Source organism: Molossus molossus, unplaced genomic scaffold (assembly GCF_014108415.1).
Source record: "Molossus molossus isolate mMolMol1 unplaced genomic scaffold, mMolMol1.p scaffold_m16_p_20, whole genome shotgun sequence".
In the NCBI taxonomy this organism is placed as follows: Eukaryota; Metazoa; Chordata; class Mammalia; order Chiroptera; family Molossidae; genus Molossus; species Molossus molossus.
In genome coordinates this window covers 4,253,323-4,275,514 of record NW_023425356.1, presented here as the reverse complement: position 1 = coordinate 4,275,514, position 22,192 = coordinate 4,253,323, and the positions used below count along the sequence as shown (strand labels likewise).

The 22,192-nt window shown below is 40.4% G+C and overlaps 1 protein-coding gene across 1 annotated transcript in view; it reads right to left on the bottom strand.

The window, feature by feature from the left end:
- The window catches only part of AGL (amylo-alpha-1, 6-glucosidase, 4-alpha-glucanotransferase), a 47,290-nt gene extending 25,573 nt beyond the window's left edge, over nt 1–21,717 (bottom strand). The window contains exons 1-12 of the mRNA XM_036272641.1: nt 21,611–21,717; nt 20,915–21,064; nt 11,943–12,153; nt 11,135–11,301; nt 10,218–10,421; nt 8,335–8,516; nt 8,052–8,163; nt 7,091–7,217; nt 6,363–6,465; nt 6,176–6,273; nt 5,402–5,541; nt 1,629–1,816 (exon numbers count right to left, since the gene is read on the bottom strand). Coding sequence (XP_036128534.1) covers nt 1,629–1,816; nt 5,402–5,541; nt 6,176–6,273; nt 6,363–6,465; nt 7,091–7,217; nt 8,052–8,163; nt 8,335–8,516; nt 10,218–10,421; nt 11,135–11,301; nt 11,943–12,153; nt 20,915–20,996 — 1,614 coding nt within the window. The 5' untranslated portion in view covers nt 20,997–21,064; nt 21,611–21,717. The remainder of the gene's footprint in view (nt 1–1,628; nt 1,817–5,401; nt 5,542–6,175; nt 6,274–6,362; nt 6,466–7,090; nt 7,218–8,051; nt 8,164–8,334; nt 8,517–10,217; nt 10,422–11,134; nt 11,302–11,942; nt 12,154–20,914; nt 21,065–21,610) is intronic.
- Nucleotides 21,718–22,192: the final 475 nt, after the last annotated feature.

The window sequence follows — 22,192 nt, the reverse complement described above, 5'->3', positions numbered from 1 at the left end:
CAGCGCACTAAGCCATTCCTGATAAAGTCCCTGCAATGAGTCATGTTGATGTTGCAAAGATTAGATCAGACTGACTAGAGTGCAGACAGCTGTTCCTACAGATGATGATGCACTCTTAACCAGGTATCAAACTGCTTCCAAAATTTTTAACAAAACGTTGCACAAAGGTTAGTAAAAGACTTGAAATTCTATCAGGGAACAAGTAGGATTCTAGAGCATTTTGTAACTTAAAATTAAGCAAATTAAGTTTTAATATTCTGTTTTGCCATAATGTTACAACAATCTTACGAATATGTATTTTTTCGTTGTTGCTAAAGGCATGAAAAAAAAAACAACCCTCTGCCATTTTATGAGAGTTAAACAATGTCCCATGACCTTAACTGATGTTCACTAAATACCTCCAAATCAAATCAATTTTTCATCACAGAACTGGAAATATACACATTAATACTGTTTTAAAATTACAGAAAATAATATTTTTCAGATAAGTACACATTTCCAAAGAAGACTAACTTATCACTAGGAAGCTATCAAAGATCTCACAAACAGGATGAAAATTATCAGTGTTTTACAAAGTCTTATTAGGTTGCCCTGGTCAGTTTGGCTCAGCGGTTAGAGCATTGGCCCACGGACCAAAGAGTCATGGGTTCAATTCCAGTCAAGGGCATGTACCTCAATTTCGGTTGTCCCCAGCCCTTGTTGGGTCATGTGGGAGGCAACTAGTTGATGTGTCTCTTTCACATTGATGTTTCTCTCTGTCTCTCTCTCTCTCACCCTCCCTCCCACTCTATCTGAAGATAAATGGAAAAAAATAACTTCGGGTGAGGATTTTTTTGAAAAGCCTTATTAGGTAGAAAATAAAGCCATAAATGTTGGGGCGGCTTACACTGCTATAAAGAGCCCAAAGAGGAGTAGGCAACCTTTATGTTTACAATTGCATTTTTATAAATCATAACTAAAAAACTGAATCAATTACACTAAAACGAACTTCAATATGCTATCATGTTAGCATTTAAATAATCACGATAAATTAATAAGCTATTCAACTTCACAGTGGCTACTCATATATAGAAGGCAACCTAAAAATAAAAGGACAAATTAATAATGATAATTGTTATATATAATATCATTATATTAGAATTAATTAATATAACATTAATCATTACAATAATCAAGATAAAGTTAATATTAATAATATAATTATATAAGATTGTATAAAATTAAATGTTAAGATATGATTAAATTATAATTATAATATATTTTAATGATATATATTAATTTTTATTGTTATTTTTAGGTTTCAATTCATATGAATTTTTAAATTATTAATATAAATATTAACACTAGTTTAATAAAATATGGCAATATGGTTGTATGTATATTAGAAGAAACAATCTGATCTACTTTCCTACACTAATAAAGATATTCACTCAAACATTTTAGAGCCCCGTATTCCATAATAACCATCGGAAAAGATGCTGTTAGAATTGTGCAATCATGTGGGAGTTTTAAATACAAGCAGCAAATCCAGGCCGGTGCCGGAGCGGCAGGCGGCAGGCCTCTGCGCCCTCTCTAAGGGAGGCCAGGAGAAGGCTGCGTTTCCTTCCCTGACGAGACTGTTTCCGCACCTCGGCCACGTGCAGCGGCGTGGAGTGGCAGTTGTCCAGCCGGACTCCCTGGAAGTAAGTTGCAGTTATCTCAGTGTATTCTTTCATGTGTGCCCAGAGGTAAGGGCAGTCCTCTGGCTGACTCCCATAGCGCAGTTTCACACTGTCTCCCCAGCAGATAAGTTCTCTCCTGAGGTAGACCTCTGAACCTGTTAAGAAAGGAGCTTGCTTTCAATGATTCAAGAAATAAAACAGAGGACTTCCGGTCAAGACGGCGGGTAGGTAAACGCGGTATCGCGTCCTCCCACAACCACATCAAAGTTACAACTAAACTACAGAACAACCATCATTCAAAACCGCCTGAAATCAAGCTGAATGGAAGTCCTACAACTACGGAATTAAAGCAGCAGCCACATCCAGACTGGTAGGAGGGCGGAGGGGACGGGCTGGTCCCACACCCACGTGTGACGGATAAAAATCAGGAGGACACCTCGGCTGGGAAGGTCCTCCCTGAGGAATGAGGGGTCCTCGTCCCACACCAGGTGCCCTGCTCAGGGTTCCAGGGCCAGGAAGAGAATCCCCATCACTTCTGGCTGGAAAAACCAGCGGGAACTGAGGCTCAGGGAAGCTGAGGCGGCTGGAGCCCCAGGCAGCTCCTTAAAGGGCCCGCGCACGGACTTATCGGACTCTCTCCCTCTAAGCTCGGAGGGGAGGCAGCTCGGGGGGCACCAGAGACACACAGGGAAGAACTGAGCTGTTTGGCACTGGAGCGAGGGCTGGAGAGGGGGCTTTCTCAGGGACAAACGTGCTGTCAGAGGCCTTTGTTCCTTTGGTGAGCCCTTCCCGGGGGCGGCAGACAGTCGCCATATCTGGGACTCCAGCAACCTGGCTCACACTGGTAGCCCCGCCCTGCTGACTGCCTGAGGGCCCGCCCCACCCAACTTTCAAGCCCACCCAAGCTGTTGCCACTTGCTTAACCATATAGGATTGGCCAGTCTTGGATCCTGCTTCAGGCTTTTCCTAAATTCTTTCAAACGAGCAGCATCTGGTCTCAGCGAGCCCCATACCTCTCATTAAGTAATACACTGAAACAAACACAGGGAGGCAGCCAAAATGAGGAGACAAAGAAACAGGTCCCAAATGAAAGAACAGGACAAAACCCCTATAAAAGGACTAAGCGAAATGGAGATAAGCAACCTAACAGATACTGAGTTCAAAATACTGCTTATAAGGATGCTCGATGAACTTAGTGAGAACCTCAGTGAACTTAGGGAGGGCCTCAAGAGCATAAAAAAGGACCAGTTAGAAATCATGGATACACAGTTAGAATTGAAGGAGGCATTAACTGAAATAAAGAATAATTTACACAGCTTCAATAATAGAGTACGTAAATCCAAGGAGCAAACCATCGATTTGGAATATAAGGAAGCAAAAAATGCCCAATCAGAACAGCAAAAAGAAAAAAGAATCCAAAAAAATGAGGATAGTCTAAGGAGCCTCTGGGACAACTTCAAGCGTGCCAACATTCGCATCTTGGGGGTGCCAGAAGGAGAAGAGCAAGAACAAGAAATCGAAAACCTGTTTGAAACAATAATGGCAGAAAACTTTCCTAACCTGGTGAAGGAAACAGACATACGAGTCCAGGAAGCACAGAGTCCCAAACAAGATGAACCCCAAGAGGCCCACACCAAGACACATCATCATCAAAATGCAAAAGGTTCAGGACAAAGAGAGAATCTTAAAAGCAGCAAGAGAAAGGCAGCTGGTTACCTACAAGGAAGTTCCCATTAGGCTGTCAGCTGATTTCTCAAAAGAAACTTTGCAGGGCAGAGGGAGTGGCAAGAAATATTCAGAGTGATGAAAACCAAGAACCTACAACCAAGATTACTCTATCCTGCAAAGCTGTCATTTAGAATCGATGGACATATAAAAACTTTCCCAGACAAGGAAAAGTTAAAGGAGTTCATCACTACCAAACCGTTATTATATGAAATGATGAAGGGTCTTTTTGAAGAAAAAGATAAAATGTATGAACAAACAAAATGGCAATGAATACAGATCTATCAACAATGGAATCTACAAACAAAATGAACAGGTAGAACAGAAACATTCTCATAGATACAGAGAACATTTTGTTGGTTGCCAGTTGGGAGAGGGGTTGGGGAATGGGTGAAAAAGGTGAAGGGATTAAGAAGCACAAATTCACTGCTAGACTGACAAACCTCAAAGGGAATGGGGTTGGGGGGTGGGAAGAAATAAACCAAAGAACTTATATGCATAACCAATGGACACAGACAATAGTGTGGGAAAAGGTGGGAGGGGGGCGGGAGTGGGGAGGAGGGGGTCAATGGGGGAAAAATGTGGAACATCTGTAATACATTTTACATCCAACAATAAAGATTTGAAAAAAGAAATAAAACAAAAAACAAAATGCTTCAAGGAAACACTGTTGCTTTTATATCACATGAACTATTTCTACCGCAGCCATATACATATTTGTTAAATTATATCTAAAATGATTGGGGATAAAGTTTTTAAAAATTATTATTAACTTACATCTCATCTATTTTGAAAAATTCTAACTCATAGTCTCTTCTAAAAATATGTGCTTAATGTAAAAAATCCAAGTTGCTTCTTAAAGGTAAACAGTAATATCTATAGTTCCACTAAAAACATTTAAAGCTTCATCTCCACCTTGCCACTCATTTTTGGTAATAGGTGGCATTAAATCCATGCTTTTTTTTTTTTTTTCATTTAGAATGGCCAGAAAGGAGAGGGAAGAGATACTTAAACCGAAAGTTATATTCTTTTTTTAAAAAATGAGATTTTTAAATTAAATTGATTATCATTTCAGACTTCTAGTCCTGAAATGTTGAAAAAATAAATGTATTGATGGGTTCCCTGTTAATTTTTCCTGGCAACGAAATCGCTGTAGAAAAATAAGATGTTAGGAATAAGTGAGAGGGAACCTAGACACAGTTAGTTTTTGGTTTAACTACTATGCAAATGCTTAACTACTTCTCTGGAAAATATCTCTTGTGGCAACATAAGTGCAGTAGCAGTGGTTCCAGAGATCTTTCATTTAATTAATTATTTTATGTATTTATTTATTTTTAATCCTCACCTGAGAATATTTTTCCATTGATTTTTTTTTTTTTCCAGATAGAGTGGGAGGGAGGGAGGGAAAGAGAGAGAGAGAGAGAAACATCGATATAAGAGAGACATCGATTGGTTGCCTCCTGCAGGACCCTGACCGGGGCTGGGTATCAAACCCGTGACTCTTCAGTCCACAGGCTGAGGCTTTAACTGCAGAGCCAAACCAGCTAGGGCTCCAGATGTCATAAAAATGCAATAGCATATGGTTTGGAGCATCATCCTTATACACCAAGGTTGCAGGTTTGATCTTCAGTCTAGGCACATACAAAAATCAACCAATGAATGCATGAATAAGTGGAACAACAAATCATGTTTTGCTCTTCTCTCTCTCTCTCTTCTCTATAAAATCAATAAATAAAAATGCAACAGCATAATATTTTGCAAAAATACAATCGTATGCACAAACACAGTGAAAAACAGATCAGAGCTGTTCTGTTTGAGGAGATGAGGGGAAGGAAGGGAAAGGAGGAAAAGATGAATCCCATCCTTTTTTCTCTCAAACTGTATACACCTCTGCGATGAAAGAGTTAAGAACACCAGCCTAGTGGGGAAAAAATTGAATGAAACAGTTTATATTTTGTGTTGCCATGAACTTTCTTTTTCTGTACACAGAAAAGTAACCAAAATGGCGTACACACCTGGTTCAGCGAAGTTCCGGAGGGGATCATCTCCCATTACCCATCCATTATGTGCCATCAGAAAGCACGCTTTATTTGGGAGATGAATCATGGACTCTTCTGTGGAGAGGGTCGTTTCTTCAAATGGGAAAGTAAAATATCTATGGAGATATAATTAAATATTAAATCCATACAGAGAAACTCTTTGGAGAAAACTTAAATTAGCAGTGTTAAAATTAAATTTCCTCCCTGATGAACAAAATAAGTAAGATTAGTTGGACATCACTTATAGGAAATAAACTGTAATACAAGTCAAAAATCTTCAGTAGACTTTGTTTTAGTAAATCTAGTAGATATGAGGAATGGAGAGGTAGCATTATAACATATCTGGTCAACATTTTAAATAACTTACAAAATCTCATAATTTGCTAATAAAATCACTGAGGTCCTGGTGTTACTTCTGCTACACTTTAGCTGCTTAATCCATGTTGCACCTTACTTAAAAGGAGCCAAATGCTGCTCTGTTTGATTAACAGAAATTACTTGTATGTATATATAGGCTTCCAGAGATATTAATATAAAATAATGATAAATTGGTTCATATTGATGATAGTTTTTCTAACCTAAGGTCTGCCTAACAAAATTAATTAATAGAATGCCTAGTTACCAAATCAGAACTTTTATTTCCATTTAAGAAATGTACTAGAAGTCATACATTAAAGGAATAATTTAGGCTCCTTCAAAAAGCTAAATACATGTTTAACCTTTAATGAGAAAAAAACTAAAATAGAATACCTGGTAACTAAAGGATCTTTCCTAGTGACAGCTCCTAGTTTGGGACCATGGCCAGCCAGACGTTCATAAAATACATTTCCCAAAATGCAATTAACTGCCTAAAAAACATTAAATTATGTTACGTCAATGACAACAACAGACAGTATGACAACGTAGAGAAAAACAGCAGTTGAGAAGTAGGTGAAACCTGTTCCTGATGGGAGTTCACAAGTTGATGTTTCTCTGAATTTAATTCCTCAAGTCTCTTCCGGAACCAGTTACAGCATTCGTCAATCGCAGCCAGCCCATTGCTAGAGCAGATAGAGCAATATAAACCTATTAATGCTTTTACAAATTCTACATTCAGATACTTTCTAGAGGATGGATGAAAAAGGGGAGGGATTAAAAAGTACAGATGGGCAGTTACAGAATAGTTACGGGGATGTAAAATACAGCATAGGGAATATAGTCAATAATATTGTAATGACTATGTATAGTGCCAGGTGGGAGACAGATTTATTGACTTAATCACTTACTAAGTTATTTAAATGTCTGATCATGGGTTGTACATCTGAAATTAATATAATATTGTATGTTGACAGTAACTGAAAAATAAAAATTATTTAAACTAAAAAATTTTTTTAATAAAATGAAAAAAATTTTCTAACAAGATTTCATAGATTCTTTAAATTATTCATCAGGATCTTAATTACGACTAAAGAAGTTTTTTAACTGTAAAAACTTTTACATACACCCATAGGAACATGGACCAGCACACAGAAAAAGGGGGACATGTCATGAAGTGGCAGCAATAGAACTATAGTGAATTACTTTGTTTCATTTCTATTCAAACTTTTAATAAATAGCACGAAAATAATACTAGCCCTAAGGTTTATAAGTAACACTGTTCTTTATTTCACAGGACACATAACATACTCATGCGGTATGAAAGTCGCCAGTGCAATGTCCATATCTACAGTGCAGCCAAGCCGCCTGTACTCAGGGTCCTGGGTAATCTTCAGATGTTGCTTGGGATCAGGTATGGTTGGTGTTTTCCTATTTCCTGAAAGAAAAGAAAGTGAAGTGAAGTGAAGTGAAGTGAAGTGAAGTGAAGTGAAGTGAAGTGAAGAGAAGAGAAGAGAAAAGAGAGAAAGAGGGAGGGAAGAAGAGAGAAAGAGAAAGAGAGAGAGAGAGAAAGAAAGAGAAAGAGAGGGAGGGAAGGAAGGAAGGAAGGAAGGAAGGAAGGAAGGAAGGAAGGAAGGAAGGAAGGAAGGAAGGAAGGGAGGGAGGGAGGAAGGGAGGGAGGAAAGAGGGAGGTAGGGGAGAAAGAGAGAAAGAAAGAGAAAGACAGAAAGAAGTGATATTGAAAATGCATATATCCATAAGGAGATTGTAACTGTTACTGATTCCAAATTATTAGATTGTAATTTTTTCATAGAAAATAAAACAGATGTTTATTTCACAAACATCCTTCCTACCTCCCCTTCTGACCTTCAGCACACCACCTCACACACACACACACACACACACACACACACAGAGGGAGGGAGAGAGGGGGAGACAGAGGGGGAGGAGGAGGGGGAGAGAGAGGGAGAGATTAAGAGAAAATAACATGGAAGAACAACACAGGGATTTCTATCAGTTCAACCCCAGTCTCCCTTTTCTGCCTCAGTCAGTATTCACTTATTCCACACATTTTTTTAGGGCAATAGGATGTTAGTATACATTTTCTTTCCATGTTCTACACCACACACTCTAACCAAAGACTTTTTCTAAAGTAAATCTCATTAACAAACTGACTTTCTTTGCAGTCCCAGAAAGAAGCACATGAGTTTGTTTTTATACTTTTTTTCTTTTTCTTAAAACTGATAGAAAAATTCTAGTGTGTATCCTTTACCTTGTGTGAGGCGTCCTCTAAATTGTTCAACTGCTTTGTAAACGTCTACTTGGAAAAATTCCCAGAGCTGAATCTTTGGGAAAACATCTTCCCAAATGATTTTTCGAATGCACTGAAAAATTTCAATAGTTAAAACATAGGTAGATACTTTTAAATCGTTTTACTAAATATTATTTAGCATATCAAAAGGCAGATTGTAGATAACTTTCAAGCGCACATTTAAGTTGTACTTCGGAAATGGGGTTACTGTGTGTTAGTGTGGAACTCCTCTGTACATACTGACATGCATTTGATGGTCATTTTCGATCAGAGCGGGCACCCCTTTTTCTTTGTATTTCCCGTCAGCCACGTCACAGGAGAGGTGCCATAGTGCTCTGTCTAAGACCCAGGCAGGCTTCAGATGTGGAGAATTCACCAGGTTGTACGCACTTTCCGGATGCTTCTGGATCCATTTACTATTAGCAGCTTACAGAAGAAGGAAACATAAGGAAAGATCTTGTAACAAACAGATGTTAGTATCTACATTAAGTTTAAAGGTGAAATAAAATGTCACCACTGACCACTCCTTTTCTTATCCATGAGACATAAGTATTCTATAATGATACTGTAATATGAAAAAAAGTTTTGGTGTGGTATCCCATCATCCACTTCACCATCCATTTTTCTTTTCAGTTACAGGGATTTTTCATTGATAGTGGATAAGATGCAACACGGACTGATGAGCACGTTGTAATAACACATATACTGTTGTGGTGGGAGGTAACAAGGGTCGTGCCCTCAGCTTGTTTTGAGGGTTCTTGAATCAACTATATAAAATGCTCCTTCGGCCCTGGACGGTTTGGCTCAGCGGTTAGAGCATCGGCCTGTGGTCCAGAGACTCGGGTTCGGTTCCCGCTAAGGGCATGTACCTTGGTTGCAGTTTGTCCCCGGCCCTGGTTAGTTGTGCGGGTGGCAGCCACTCGATGTGTCCCTTTCACATCGATGTTTCTCTCTCTCTCTCTCTTCCTCTCTCTCTCCCTCCCACACTACCTGAACAAAAAAATGGAAAAAATGTCCTCGGGTGAGGATAAAAAAAAAAAAAAAATGCTCCTTCGGAGCCCAAAGGGCATCTTTTTCTGGAGGGCAGAACTAGGCTCCTGCCCGACTTCGAGTTCTCTGGCCTTCTGTTGAGGCAGAAAGTCACCTGTGTGACTGTTCAGGGTCTGGCTCTCAGGTTCCAGGGCAGGAGAATAGGCCCCTTTCCCATTTATTTTCTCCCACTTCTTGTCTCTGGAATGAGAGGACCCTTCTTCGGTCCCATCTAAGCGCTAGGTTGTATCTCTTACTCTAACTTTAGAACTCAAAAGGCCATGTACACCTTTCTTCCTACACACTCCTTTCTTCTTTGTATTTTTGGGGGGAGTGTGGTAGTGAGAGGTGAGGTTCCTCCCTCTGGATTTTTAAATATGCTTGTATTTCCCCAAAGCTAAGAATACAAACAAGCACACATCCTGTCTAAGAAGGTATTTCTCTAACTTCACGGTTGCTGACTATCAAGAACGAATGTCTTGAAAATGCAACCTGTACCTGCTGTACCCACTTTCTCCCCACTCTGCTGCCTGCTGCCCCCAGCACGTGGCTGGGGTTACCCAGGCCTCCTAACTACGACACCTAGTGCTACGTCTCACCTTCATCCGGCCACCCTACGCACAGCCTGCCATTCCTGAGCAGTCCTTCCTTGATTTACATGCAAATATTTACATATTGATTATATATTCAACTAACACTTCAGTTTTCTTTGAAAGAAAAAAAGTGATATTTGTAAGGTGATTTTTATTTTATTTATTTATTTATTTTTTTGTTCAGATAGAGTGGGAGGAGAGAGAGACAGAAACATCGACGTAAAAGGGACACATCGAGTGGCTGCCACCCACACCACCAACCAGGGCCAGGGACAAACTGCAACTGAGGTACGTGCCCTTAGCAGGAACCAAACCTGGGTCTCTCTGGACCTCAGGCTGACGCTGTAACCGCTGAGCCAAACCGGTCAGGGCTGTAAGGTGATTTTTAAATTGAAGGACACCTAAGCATCATTTGTGTTTCCAGTATTATATAAAACTGCAAGGAATAAAATAATTAGAATTAAATATTTTCTTCAAAATGAACAGTAGTTAAGGAAGCTCATACCAGTGTGATTGTAGACAACATCAGTAATACAAAGAACATTCCATTCCTTTTTCAGTTTTTCCACTAGTTGTCCAACATCATTCCAGGTACACTTTTTATTAGGTCTTGAAAAGTCAGGATTTAATTCCAACTGATTAGCAAGGGAGTAGCATGACCGAGATTGTCCAAGGGTCTGCAATGGGGTAAAATGAATCATGTTGTAACCTGCGATGAAAGAAAATAAACAAAGATCACTGTAAAAAAAACAAAAAAACAAACCCCTAAAACTAAGCAAAATACAACTTCCTGAAGTAATTCAAAATACTGTACAACTTCCTTAAGCAATTCTAAACAGGAAGGCAACCATGGGACACCAAAGAGTCAGACGGGGCTCGGATCTGGCTGCACCGCACATCTTCCTCCTACTTCATGCTCTGCAATACTTGCGCTCTGTTTAGGTGCGCCAGTGAGCTTCTCATCTCTTTCTTCACACCTCACTTAGCTTGAAAGTAGAAAATTAGTATGACCCTTTATTAAAGAGTGAAATACAACCTGTTTCATTTTACTCAGTATGTATGGCAGCCTTCCATGCAGAAGACAGTTAATCAGTATTTGTTGAATTGAAGTTATATATAATGATAATATATTCTCCAACACATTTTTGTAGTGTACTATTAATCTTTATATATCAAAGTTAAGTCTTAGGAGCAATAATGATCTTATTTTATCACACAGTTCCTTAACTTAAGCTAAACTATATAATTTATCATTTTCATAGGTTAAAAATGGTCATGTCAACAATTTCATATACTTCTATCTTTATATTACTAAATATACTAAGAAACAAAATTAAAAGAATTAAAGCCTCTGAAATCTGTATCACAGACAATAATGACATTTATTAAGAAGAAGAAGAAAAGAGAGGAAGCTGACATTACCTGATTCCTTTGCGACCCTCAGTCGGCTTTCCCATTCATCGAAGGGTCCCAGACACTTAGCTAAGAAGGTCTGGAGAGTAACACAGTCCAAAGGTAACACCTGATGATCAGCACCGATGTGTAAAATGGGATCCACAACTATGTAACCCCCACCACTTTTCTCGTTCCTAAGGAATAATAATGAAATAAAAACTTCTCAATTAAGGATAGGATAAAAAATCCTCATCTAATAGTCTGATTCTCTAAAGGGAAGTGAATTGTTTCACTTAAAAGTCTATTTCTAAGCACATAAAATCATTTTTAAAAATTGTAATAAAACTCAATAAAAAGCCATGTTTGATCCTTTTCCAATCTTTACATAATAACATAATGTATATAATGTCTAATAATATTGCTTTAAGAAAAAAGTGGGTGTACTAAAATCTGTCAGTAATAACATGGGCACTCCAGCCTGCATGAAAAGATGAGCGTATTTAAGCTGTTATTTAAAATAGTAATAATAATACTTTGAATCTACAAGGAGCCTTCTAATCACTTCCTAGAAGAACCATTTTATGTTTGCATCTCAAGAAATTCCTGTAAAAATTGCAATGCCATGGCTAATATGGTGACATTTTACAAATTAAATAAGTTTAAGTTATAGAATAAATTTAAGGTTTTGTGTTTGTTTGTTTGTTTGTTTTTGTGGTACATGCCCCTAGTGGAAACCAAACCCAGGACTCTCTAGTCCACAGGCCAACGCTCAACCACTGAGCCAAACTGGCCAGGGCTTAAGTTCTTTTTTTCACATTCAGAACACCTGGCTTACCCTTGAAGGAAGTAATACTGAAATGATCCGGCTTGTTGAAGGTGAAGGTTACAGCGTTTATCAGAATCATCTTCTCTTTCTGATGGATTTTCCCATTCCAGGGTACGGAATTTTTCTCGATGAAATGCTTGTCCAGGAAATGGGTAATTTGTATACACAGTAACTGCTTTTCCCTGTAGAGTAGGACCTAATCGAAACTGCAGTTCAAACCCTAAACAAAAAGCACATTTTGATAAACTTATTGTAGGACTTGAATGACAAAATTAACAAAATAGATATTTTAGTTAAAGTATTACAAAAACCATGATTTCTCAACTATGTTTAACATAACTCCATATATGCAAAGCTGTTTTTGGAACTACTCCGCCTTCTCATTCTGCTGGGTTTCACCTCGTACAGATAGTACACACAGATCACAGAACTGTCTGCTCAGTACTGTCTGTCCCCTCCTCTTCTGGAAACAGATCCCAGTTCACATGACTACTTTGGAATACGTGAGTTCTTACATGACCCCATTTCACACGATCCCCTCAGCCCCTTCCAACCCCCAACCCCCACCCTGGAACTGACTGACCCTTGGTAGGATGTAACCAGAGACCTTTGCTGGTGTTCGAAAACTGCAACAGAGAAGTGAGTTTCTCTGTAGTGTCAGAGTATGTGCTAGCATGTAGACGTTGGGAGGTGTCATGGGACCACTATCTCACCATCTGGAGAAAACCAGTCTTCCCTGAGAGAAGCCCGCCTCGAGAAAGGCAGAAGTCGGGTTCTAACAGGGGTTCTAGGGGCATCGGAGCCCCGCTTCCAGCTGACGTCGCTCAGACCCAAGGAGTGGGAACACAGGGTTAGTAAGTGGCTGTGGTGGGGGCGCAGGTGAGGTCACGAGAGCTCTGATTTGCAGTGTTTGCTGACCTCCTGGTGTAAACAATCTTACCACGGCCCATCTCAAGCTACCAACATGACATCACTGAGCTGGGAATGTGCACGACCAGCTCTTAGCGCCACATGAGTGACTCCAGCAAACCACCACCCATATCCCCACTTGTCATTCGTCATGGTTTAGTTACTTAAGCCTTTCTTTCTTTTTTAAAAAAATTTTGTGGTTTTTTTTTTTTCCTTTATTGATTTTAGACAGAGGGGGGAAGGAGAGGGAGAGAGAAATAGAAACATCAATTGGCCGCTTCCTGCACGCCCCCCCACTGGGGATCGGGCCCACTACCTGGGCATGTGTCCTGACCGGGAATCGAACTGGCAACCTCTTGGTGCATGGGTCAGTGCTCAACCACTGAACCACACCAGCTGGACACTTAAGCCTTTCTACACTACAATTATGAAAACACAGATTGAGAAATAATTGAAGAATTATAATCTGAAGTTTTAATAGTTAATGACTGTGAGAACCATAAATGCCTACATCTCTGCAAGAACGACTAAATTCATCACAGAAGAAATGGTGTCATTCTGAACAAGTACACATATCAGAGACTAGCTATCTGACCATATTTAAACAACCTGTCCCTGTTCAGTTTATACAAATATTGTTTTTATAATTACACAAGGATTCAGGAATCAAAGGTTAAAAGGCCCATGCCCTGGCCGGTTTGGTTTAGCGGTTAGAGCATCGGCCGGCAGTCCGGAGAGTCCCGGGTTCGGTTCCCACTAAGGCACGTACCTTGGTTGCAGTTTCTCCCCAGCCCCAGTTGGGGTCGTGTGGGTGGCAACCAGTCATGTGTCTCTCTCACATGGATGTTTTTCCCTCTCTCTTCCCCCCTCTCTCTCCCACTCTATCTGAAGATAAATGCAAAAATGTCCTCGAGTGAGGATAATAATAATAAAAAAAAAAGGTTAAAAGGTCCAAATACTCAAACAATATTTAGATCACTGGTCTATCTTCAGAAATAAAATGATGACCATTCTCCAAATATGAATATTTATTTTTTCACGTAATATACATGTCTGATGATTTAGTAGATTATGTAAATTATAAAAACACCAAAATAAGTGTAAGAAGTAAATAAAATAAACAATATTTTATTTATTTTTTGTTAATCCTCACTCGAGGACGTTTTTCCATTTATTTAAAAAATTTTTTTAGCCCTGGCTGGTTTGGCTCAGCAGTTTGAGCATTGGCCTGCGGTCCAGAGAGACCTGGGTTCGGTTCCCACTAAGGGCACACACGTCGGTTGCAGTTTGTCCCCGGCCCTGGTTGTTTGTGCAGGTGGCAGCCACTTGATGTGTCCCTTTCATGTCAATGTTTCTCTCTCTCTCTCTCTTTTCCTCTCTCTCTCTCCCACTCTATTTGAACAAAAAATGGAAAAAAAATGTCCTCAGGTGAGGATAAAAAAAAAATTTTTTTTTAGAGACAGTGGAAGGGAGGGAGGGAGAAAGAGAGAGAGAGAGAGAAAAACATTGATGTGAGAGAGACATATTGATTGGTTGCCTCCCACATGACCCACACTAAGGCCAGGGATTGAACCTGCAACCGAGGTATGTGTCCTTGACTGGAATTGAACCTGAAACCTCTCAGTCCTCGGGCTGACACTCTAACCACTGAGCCAAACTGGCCAGAGCAATAAACAATATTTTAAATAACTAATTTTATTTATTAACAGATGGACAAATATTTTAGCCCTCACTAAAAATTAATATTGATAATATCTGTCTGTAAAAGAAACATTATTAAATAAATTGCATAAATTTTTAAACATCTTGTGATAATACAATTTCAAGACTCCAAGTTCTGTTTATTTTGATACTTGTTTTTTTTCTTTCTTTTTTTTTTTATCCTCACCCGAGGATATTTTTCCATTTTTTGTACAGATAGAGTGGGAGGGAGAGAAAGGAAGGGAGAGAGAGTGAGAAACATCGACGTGAAGGGACACATCGAGTGGCTGCCACCCGCACGATCAACCAGGGCCGGGGACAAACTGCAACCGAAGTACGTGCCCTTAGCAGGAACCGAACCCGGGTCTCTCAGGACCGCAGGCCGACACTCTAACTGCTGAGCCAAACTGGCCAGGGCTGTTTTTTTTCTTTTTATCCTCACCAGAGGACATTTTTGCATTTATCTTCAGATAGAGCGGGAGGGAGAGAAGGAGGAAGAGAGAGAGAGAAACATCAATGTGAGAGAGACACATTGACTGGTTGCCACCCACACAACCCCTACTGGGGCTGGGGACAAACTGCAATGGAGGCCTGTGCCCTTAGTGGGAACCGAACCCGAGCCTCTCTGGTCTGTGGGCTGACGTTCTAACCGCGGAGCCAAACTGGCCAGGGCTTGATACTTGTTTTAATGGCCTCAGATTAAAAAAAAAAAAAAATACTGCACAAAGATCCCCAAGTCCAGGTGGAAGAAGTTCTTGGTGGCCATGTTTACTCATCCATGATACAACCTTTTCAATCACATTCACCAGTTATATAAAGATTTTTGTTGAAATGTGCCAGTAAATATATATATTTTCCCTGACATACATCAGTTGTTTTTACAAGCTAATCAGAAGATACTCCATATTTATATATTAAATAGATGATATGAAAAGCAACTGAAATCCTTAATTGGGAGGATTTTAAAATTTTATGAACTTTCTAAAGTGGGAAGATATTCATTTATATGGGTTCAATCTTATGATAGAAGTGCTACTAAAATACATATTCAAAATGCTCTCACTATATAGCAAGGGTCGGCAAACTATATCTAACCTACAACCTGTTTCTCTACAATATTATTGGAACACAGCCACACCCATTCATTTATGGACATGTCAATGGTTGCTTTCCTGGTACAATGGCAGAGCTGAGTGGCTGCAACAGAAAGTGAATGTCCTGTGCCCTGGCTGGTGTGGCTTAGTTGGTTGGGTGTCGCCCCTGTACCAGAAGGTCACTGGTTTGATTCTCAGGTCAGGGCACATGCCCAAGTTGCAGGCTCAATCCCCAGTATGGGGTGTGTGGGAGGCAGCCAATCAATGTTTCCCTCTCTCATTAATGTTTCTCTTTTCCTCTCTCTAAAAATCAATTTAAAAATCTTTTTTAAAAAAAGTATATGGCCTGCAAAGCTGAAAGTATTTGTTGTATTAACTTTCCAGGAAAAAATTCTTCTCTATAACATTAATTTCCATCAAAAGGCAGTTCAATTTGTCATGTTTACCTAAGAGTTAAATTGTGTTTATTTTTTCTGAAAATAACTTCTAAGTATCATACTATTGAAGGCTACATGTCATTCCTGGAAAGTGCAAATCTCAGACAGCAAATTTCAAACTCTTTCTAGCTCCTCTTTAAGTTTGACAACCTCTTGAGATAAAGAGGCATTTATGGTTACTCTACCACAATTTATTCAATACATAGCTCTTACAATACAATGTTCTGTATCTTTACAAAAAGATTCTACCACTTAAGGTAATATAACTTGTATCTCTACGTATCCTGGCTTAGGTAAAGTGTAATTAATTCATGGCAACATACTGCAAGCAAACTGGTGATGGTGTGACTGTTAAGACCTTCTAGACCTACAGCCTCCATTCTTTCCTCGGAATATGTCATTTTGTGTATAACACACTGACTTACAAACTGAAATTATCAATGTCATGTATAAGCAATACTGAATTGCTTTTTAAAAATCCTCACCCGAGGATATGTTTTTATTGATCTGAGAGAGAGGAAGGGAGAGAGAAACATTGATTGGTTGTCTCCTGTACGTGCCCTAACCAGGGATTGAACCCTAGGTAGGTATGTGCCCTGACTGGGAACTGAACCTGAAACCTTTTGGTGCACAGGACAATGCTCCAATCAACCAAGTCATACTGGCCAGGGCTTAAATTACCTTTTTTTTTTTTTTTCTTTACTGATTTCAGAGAGAGAGGAAGGGAGGGGAGAGAGATAGAAACATGGATGAGAGAGAACACTGACTGGCCACCTCTTGCACGCCCCCCACTGGGGATCTGGCCCACAACCTGGGCATGTGTCCTGACCGGGAATCTAACCGGCAACCTCTTGGTGCATGGGTCAGTGCTCAACCACTGAGTCACACTGTCTGGGCTTGAATTACTTTTTTAAAACAAATATGGATAGGTAGATATGAGAGAGAGAGAAAGGAAAAAAAAAAGAAAGAAAAGAAAGATGAATCCTATAGTTTTTTTCTATGTTCCAATAGATAGATCAGTGCATTCCCCCAAGGGTCCATAGCTACTCTGTATACTCTAATCCAAGTTCCTGAAACTAAAATTCTTATACACAGTAAATGAAGCATTAAAGTATCAAGAGTATGTCAGATTCCATAATTAATCGGACAGTTTGCTAAAATTAGCTTAGGTCATAGCAGTACAGGGTGTGGCTATCTTATTTATTCCCACTAAACTATCATTGTCAACTAATTTTCTATCTTGTTCCCTCCACTCCATTTATACAGACTGAGCTCTGAATCAAGGAGCCTTTATAAATATTTTCTTCACAAAAAGTAAAAGCTGAAATTTGACAGACCTATATAAAGCATGGAAGAAGCCCAACCATGAGGAATGCTGATTTTGTTCATTATTCTGCCACTAAATGAGATAGGAAATACAGGGAAAGGCTATGATTTGGTTAGAAAAACTAATTATTTTGTGTTGTACTTATTGATATACAGGATCTACAGAGATATTAGCCTTGAAAATGAGGAGGAATCCTTTTTTTGGAAAAAGTAAAAAAGAAAGAAAAATTAAGAAGGGCACCCTGGCCGGTTTGGCTCAGCGGTTAGAGCGTCGGCCTGCGGTCTGGAGAGACCCGGGTTCGGTTCCCGCTAAGGGCGCGCACTTCGGTTGCAGTTTGTCCCCGGCCCTGGTTGGGTCGTGTGGGTGGCAACCACTCGATGCGTCCCTTTCACATCGAAGTTTCTCCCTCTCTCTCTCTCCTCCCACTCTATCTGAACAAAATATTGAAAAAATGTCCTTGGGTGAGGATAAAAAAAAAAAAAAGAAAAGAAAGAAAGAAAGGCTTGGTGACCAATTATATATGAAAGAACCAAAAATTGCCAGTTTTTTTCCCTCATACCTAATTGGTCACCAAGTCCTATGACTTTTAAAATGTTTCATACTCTGTCCCCTCTTTTACAGCTCTTGTGTAGTTAAACCCTTCCCTTTAACTGAACATGTTTTTAAAAATAGCATTTTTGATTATTTCTTATTTCCAGTGTCCCTTTTCTTCATTTTTCACATTACAGCTATCCTCTAAAATAATAATATCACATTATTATAGCACAAAAACATTGGGTATGTTCCCACTTATAACATCTGGATGAATTTACTGATCTTAACTAGTTTATAAACCCTTAGTTTCTAAACCCTTCACAGTCCCCTCTTCAAATAGCTTGGCTGGATTTACAATTTTTGGTAGTTTGAACTGGTGGTGTCATAACCAATCAGCAGAGATGTATTAACTGCTGCCCGTGGGACTTATGATACTGTCCCTATCCTCAGATGGTGAACTCTAGTTGGACACTCTTAGACTAACAGGCTTTTAGACACTGCTACATTGTTCCCTGCCGGTTGTATAATCGGAAATCAAAGAAAGCAGTAACAAAAACATGACAACTTCATGGAGGAGGTGAGATTCTAGCTGACAGTTGATAGGCAACACACAGAATGTCAGTAAAGGGATTTAATAGATGTAGAGGAATCTAAAGTGCAAGTGTAAGAACTAGCATGAGAAAAGCCCCTGGGGAGGGAATTAATAAGGGAACTGTAAAAATGTAGGACACTAATCGTGAGGAACAATGAGACACGAGCTTGACTAGGGAGGATGGAGACCATTACACAGTGTCTTGAAAGCCAGGCAGAGGTGTTTACATTTGACTTTATAGATGCCAATTAATAAAAAGGTAGAGATGGCCTACGAAAATTATTCTAGCATGCATATTCAGGCATATGGAAGAGACACAGACAGGCAAACAGAGGTATTTGGAAAGAAATCATAGTGCTTAAAGAGAGATAGCAGTTAAAGAGAAGAGTATAAAGTTTCTAGCCTTGGAAACTGAAAATGGAGACATCACAAAAATCAACAGGGAACCTGGGAAATAAAGGAGGTTTGGGAACGGAGGGGAGGTGATTGTGGGCAGTGACTTAAGCATATCCCAGTGGAGCTATTCTATGACTATTCTATAGCATAATACTGGGATGAAGTCAAGAATCTAGGGCAAGAATAGATAGGTATAGTGCTCTACTAACATCTTATATCCATTTAAGAATTGAAAGTCATATATGATTAATTTTGAGTCTCAAAACTCAGTCAGGTAGAAGAGCAGATTAATACCTTCATTTCACAAATAAAAAAAATCAATGTTTAGAATTAATGTGACTTGCCCAAAGTAAATAATCTGTGAGCAGAAGAATCAGGAAAATCCTCGTTCCCTACTCTTGCCATTAGACTCGCTAGCTTCCAAGAAGCAAGCAGAGCTGAAGGCCCTTCTTCCAAAGAGAGTCATTAGCGTGCCCTGGCCGGTTTGGCTCAGTGGTTAAGAGTGTCAGCCCGTAGACCAGAGAGTCCTGGGTTCAGTTCCCGCTGAGGGAACGTACCTCGGTTGCAGTTTGTCCCCGGCCCCAGTTGAGGTTGTGTGGGTGGCAACCAGTCAATGTGTTTCTCTTACATCGATGTTTCTCTCTCTCTCTCTCCCCCTCCAGCTCTATCTGAAGATAAATGCAAAAAAAAAAAAAATGTCTTCGGGTGAGGATAAAAAAAAAAAAAAACATCAGCATGGAGGCAACAGCGGAAGCCACAAGAAAATATAATTCTTTGACGGCAGGAGAACAGAAAAATAAAAAAGGATTCCTTGCAGATATATACAATTAATTGCAATGTGGAAGAAAGAGAGCACAGCAAGAGACACCACCAAGTTAACAGGGATACTCCACAGGGTAGGGAGGAAAAATCATCAAAACCAGAAAAGTTGAGTCAGGAAACCAAAAATTGAGTAAGTACTTGATGATTTTAACTGCCAAAGGTGGAAGATGAAGATCTGGCATGGAGATAACGCATTTAATGGTAGAAATTTTTTCAAAAATTTAACTTGAGATATTGGGGGGAAAAATTCCTTCAAAATGGTTACCAGTAACAACCTCCATTTGGTACATGAATAAAAGGGGTCACATTTTATTTTCCATACATGAAACTACTACTTCACAAAGTACATTAACAGAAATGAGTATAAAATGTCTTTTGATGATGAAAAATTAAAAAGTCTAAGAAAATAAAGTATCTACTGAATTAGTCTTATGGAAATATAATTTGACCTTTTATTTTTATTTTTATTGATGTTTTAGAGAGAGCAAAAGGGAGAGAGAGATAGAAACATCAATGTGAGTGAGATACATTGATCAGCTGCCTCCTACACCCCCCCCCCCCCACCGGGCATAGAGCCTGAAACTTGGGCATGTGCCCTGACAGGGAATCGAACCAGGACTTCTCAGTCCATGGGATGACGCTCAATCCACTGAGCCACACTGGCCAGTATAATTTGATCTTTTAAAAAGCTCAAATATATTTCAACATAATCCGATCAGTTATTTCATTTTCTATTTGGCAAAAGTTATTTTGAGCTTTTACCTTCTCCACATTTGAGAGGCTTTTGATAAACATAAATAATAGTTTACTATTTGCTATGATCTATTTTACTAATTCAAAATTCCAGTAAAGGAAAAGAGTAGGAGCTATAAATAAGCAAAACTACAGCTAGAATAAAAGTAAAATTACATATGAATTTACCAACTTCTGTGTTAAGTGGATGTTAGCATGCAAAGAAAAGTGGACTATTCCATCTCGGTTCAACATGACTGATACAAAATATTTTCAACTAAAATCAGTTTTCATTTCTGATGTTTTTAGAACACCACAGTCTTTGCACAAACTAAGTTTCAAAGGGTCCTTGTAAATCATATCCATCTTAAAGCTTTAAAAAATGTAACATGACAACTAAAAAAGTTTAAAGACAGACTAATCAACTTGCCACTGACCTTGTTCAAGTCTGAAGAGGGTCTTTTCCAGCTTTTCCATTTCGTTCAGAAGTAAAATTCTAACCTGTTCACTGTGTCCCATTTTGGCTTCTAGAAGATTTGAAATCTTTCAGCAGAATGAAAAGAACTTCGGAATCGAATGAGTGACTCCTGAAACACACACACATACAAAATCAAGATAAAGAAAATAACCGTTATCTTAAATCCTCTAAGGCTGACAGCCACACTTACATGTTCTAAATGTGTTTTAACCCTAGAAGAGGAAAGAGAATGAGTCTTATATATAAGGCCAGGGAAGGCAAATTGATGGTCGTTTCAACACTTGAAACACAATATGACCAAAGCAAAAATTCTGTTTTATAGACTCTCAATTACGGAAAAAACAACAAAAAACCCAAAGCAATGCGTTTTGGAAAGCGGGCAGGTGGGTAGGGGGTGAAAGTCCCAGCCCCAGGCCAACCAGCTTGGAAGGCTCGAAATGGCACCTCTACTTCAAAAGGGTAGTCCGTTCCAAGAGAACAGGTGGGAGATCGCCCCGTTCCCAAATTCGGGTCAGAAGCCACCAATGGGACGATGGGACCGAGGGAAGCAGTTGTTGCCCCTGGAATAGCTGCGGTAGACATAGGATGTGCAGCCGGAGCTATAGATAGAAAGCAGGCATTTCCCCCAGAGGCCAGCGGCATTCCTCGCACTTACACGGAGCAAGTTATACGTGCGGCTCCCGGGACACTGCGGGACCCGCCACCCTGGTGTTGGAGTCGGGGAGGGGACGGAAGGAAGGAGAGAGGGGAAGGCAGGCTGCCCGGGCGCAGCGAGCAGCTCCACACCGGGAGGTCCGGGCGCCTTGAAGGGCAAAGGGAGGGGCGGCTGCAGCGGGACCCGGCCCTGGCCGCTGTGGGCGTGGCCCGGGCAAGGTGGGCGTGACCCAGACGCGATGGGCGTGGCCGACAGCGTCTCCGGGACTCCGCCTCGCGCTGGTCTCCGCCGGGACCCTCGGCACCCCCCGGCCTCTCGTGCTGCCTTCCCGGGTGGCGGCGGACGGCTTTTCTCGCCCACTTCCGGAGGCGCCCTGCCCGCTAGTCTCGCGAGAGCCTGGGCGCGGGTCCCGGTCCGGGAGGCGACTGCAGCCCAGGGCGCCGGCCGCTCCTCTCTGGCCGCGGGGCAGGTGCGGCGGCGCGGGCTGAGCCTGGCGGGTGCGGGGGAGGCCGCCAGCTGGCCGGAGCCGCGCCGCACGTCGCTCTGCGGACCGGCGGGATGGGGGACAAGCGACCAGGCCTC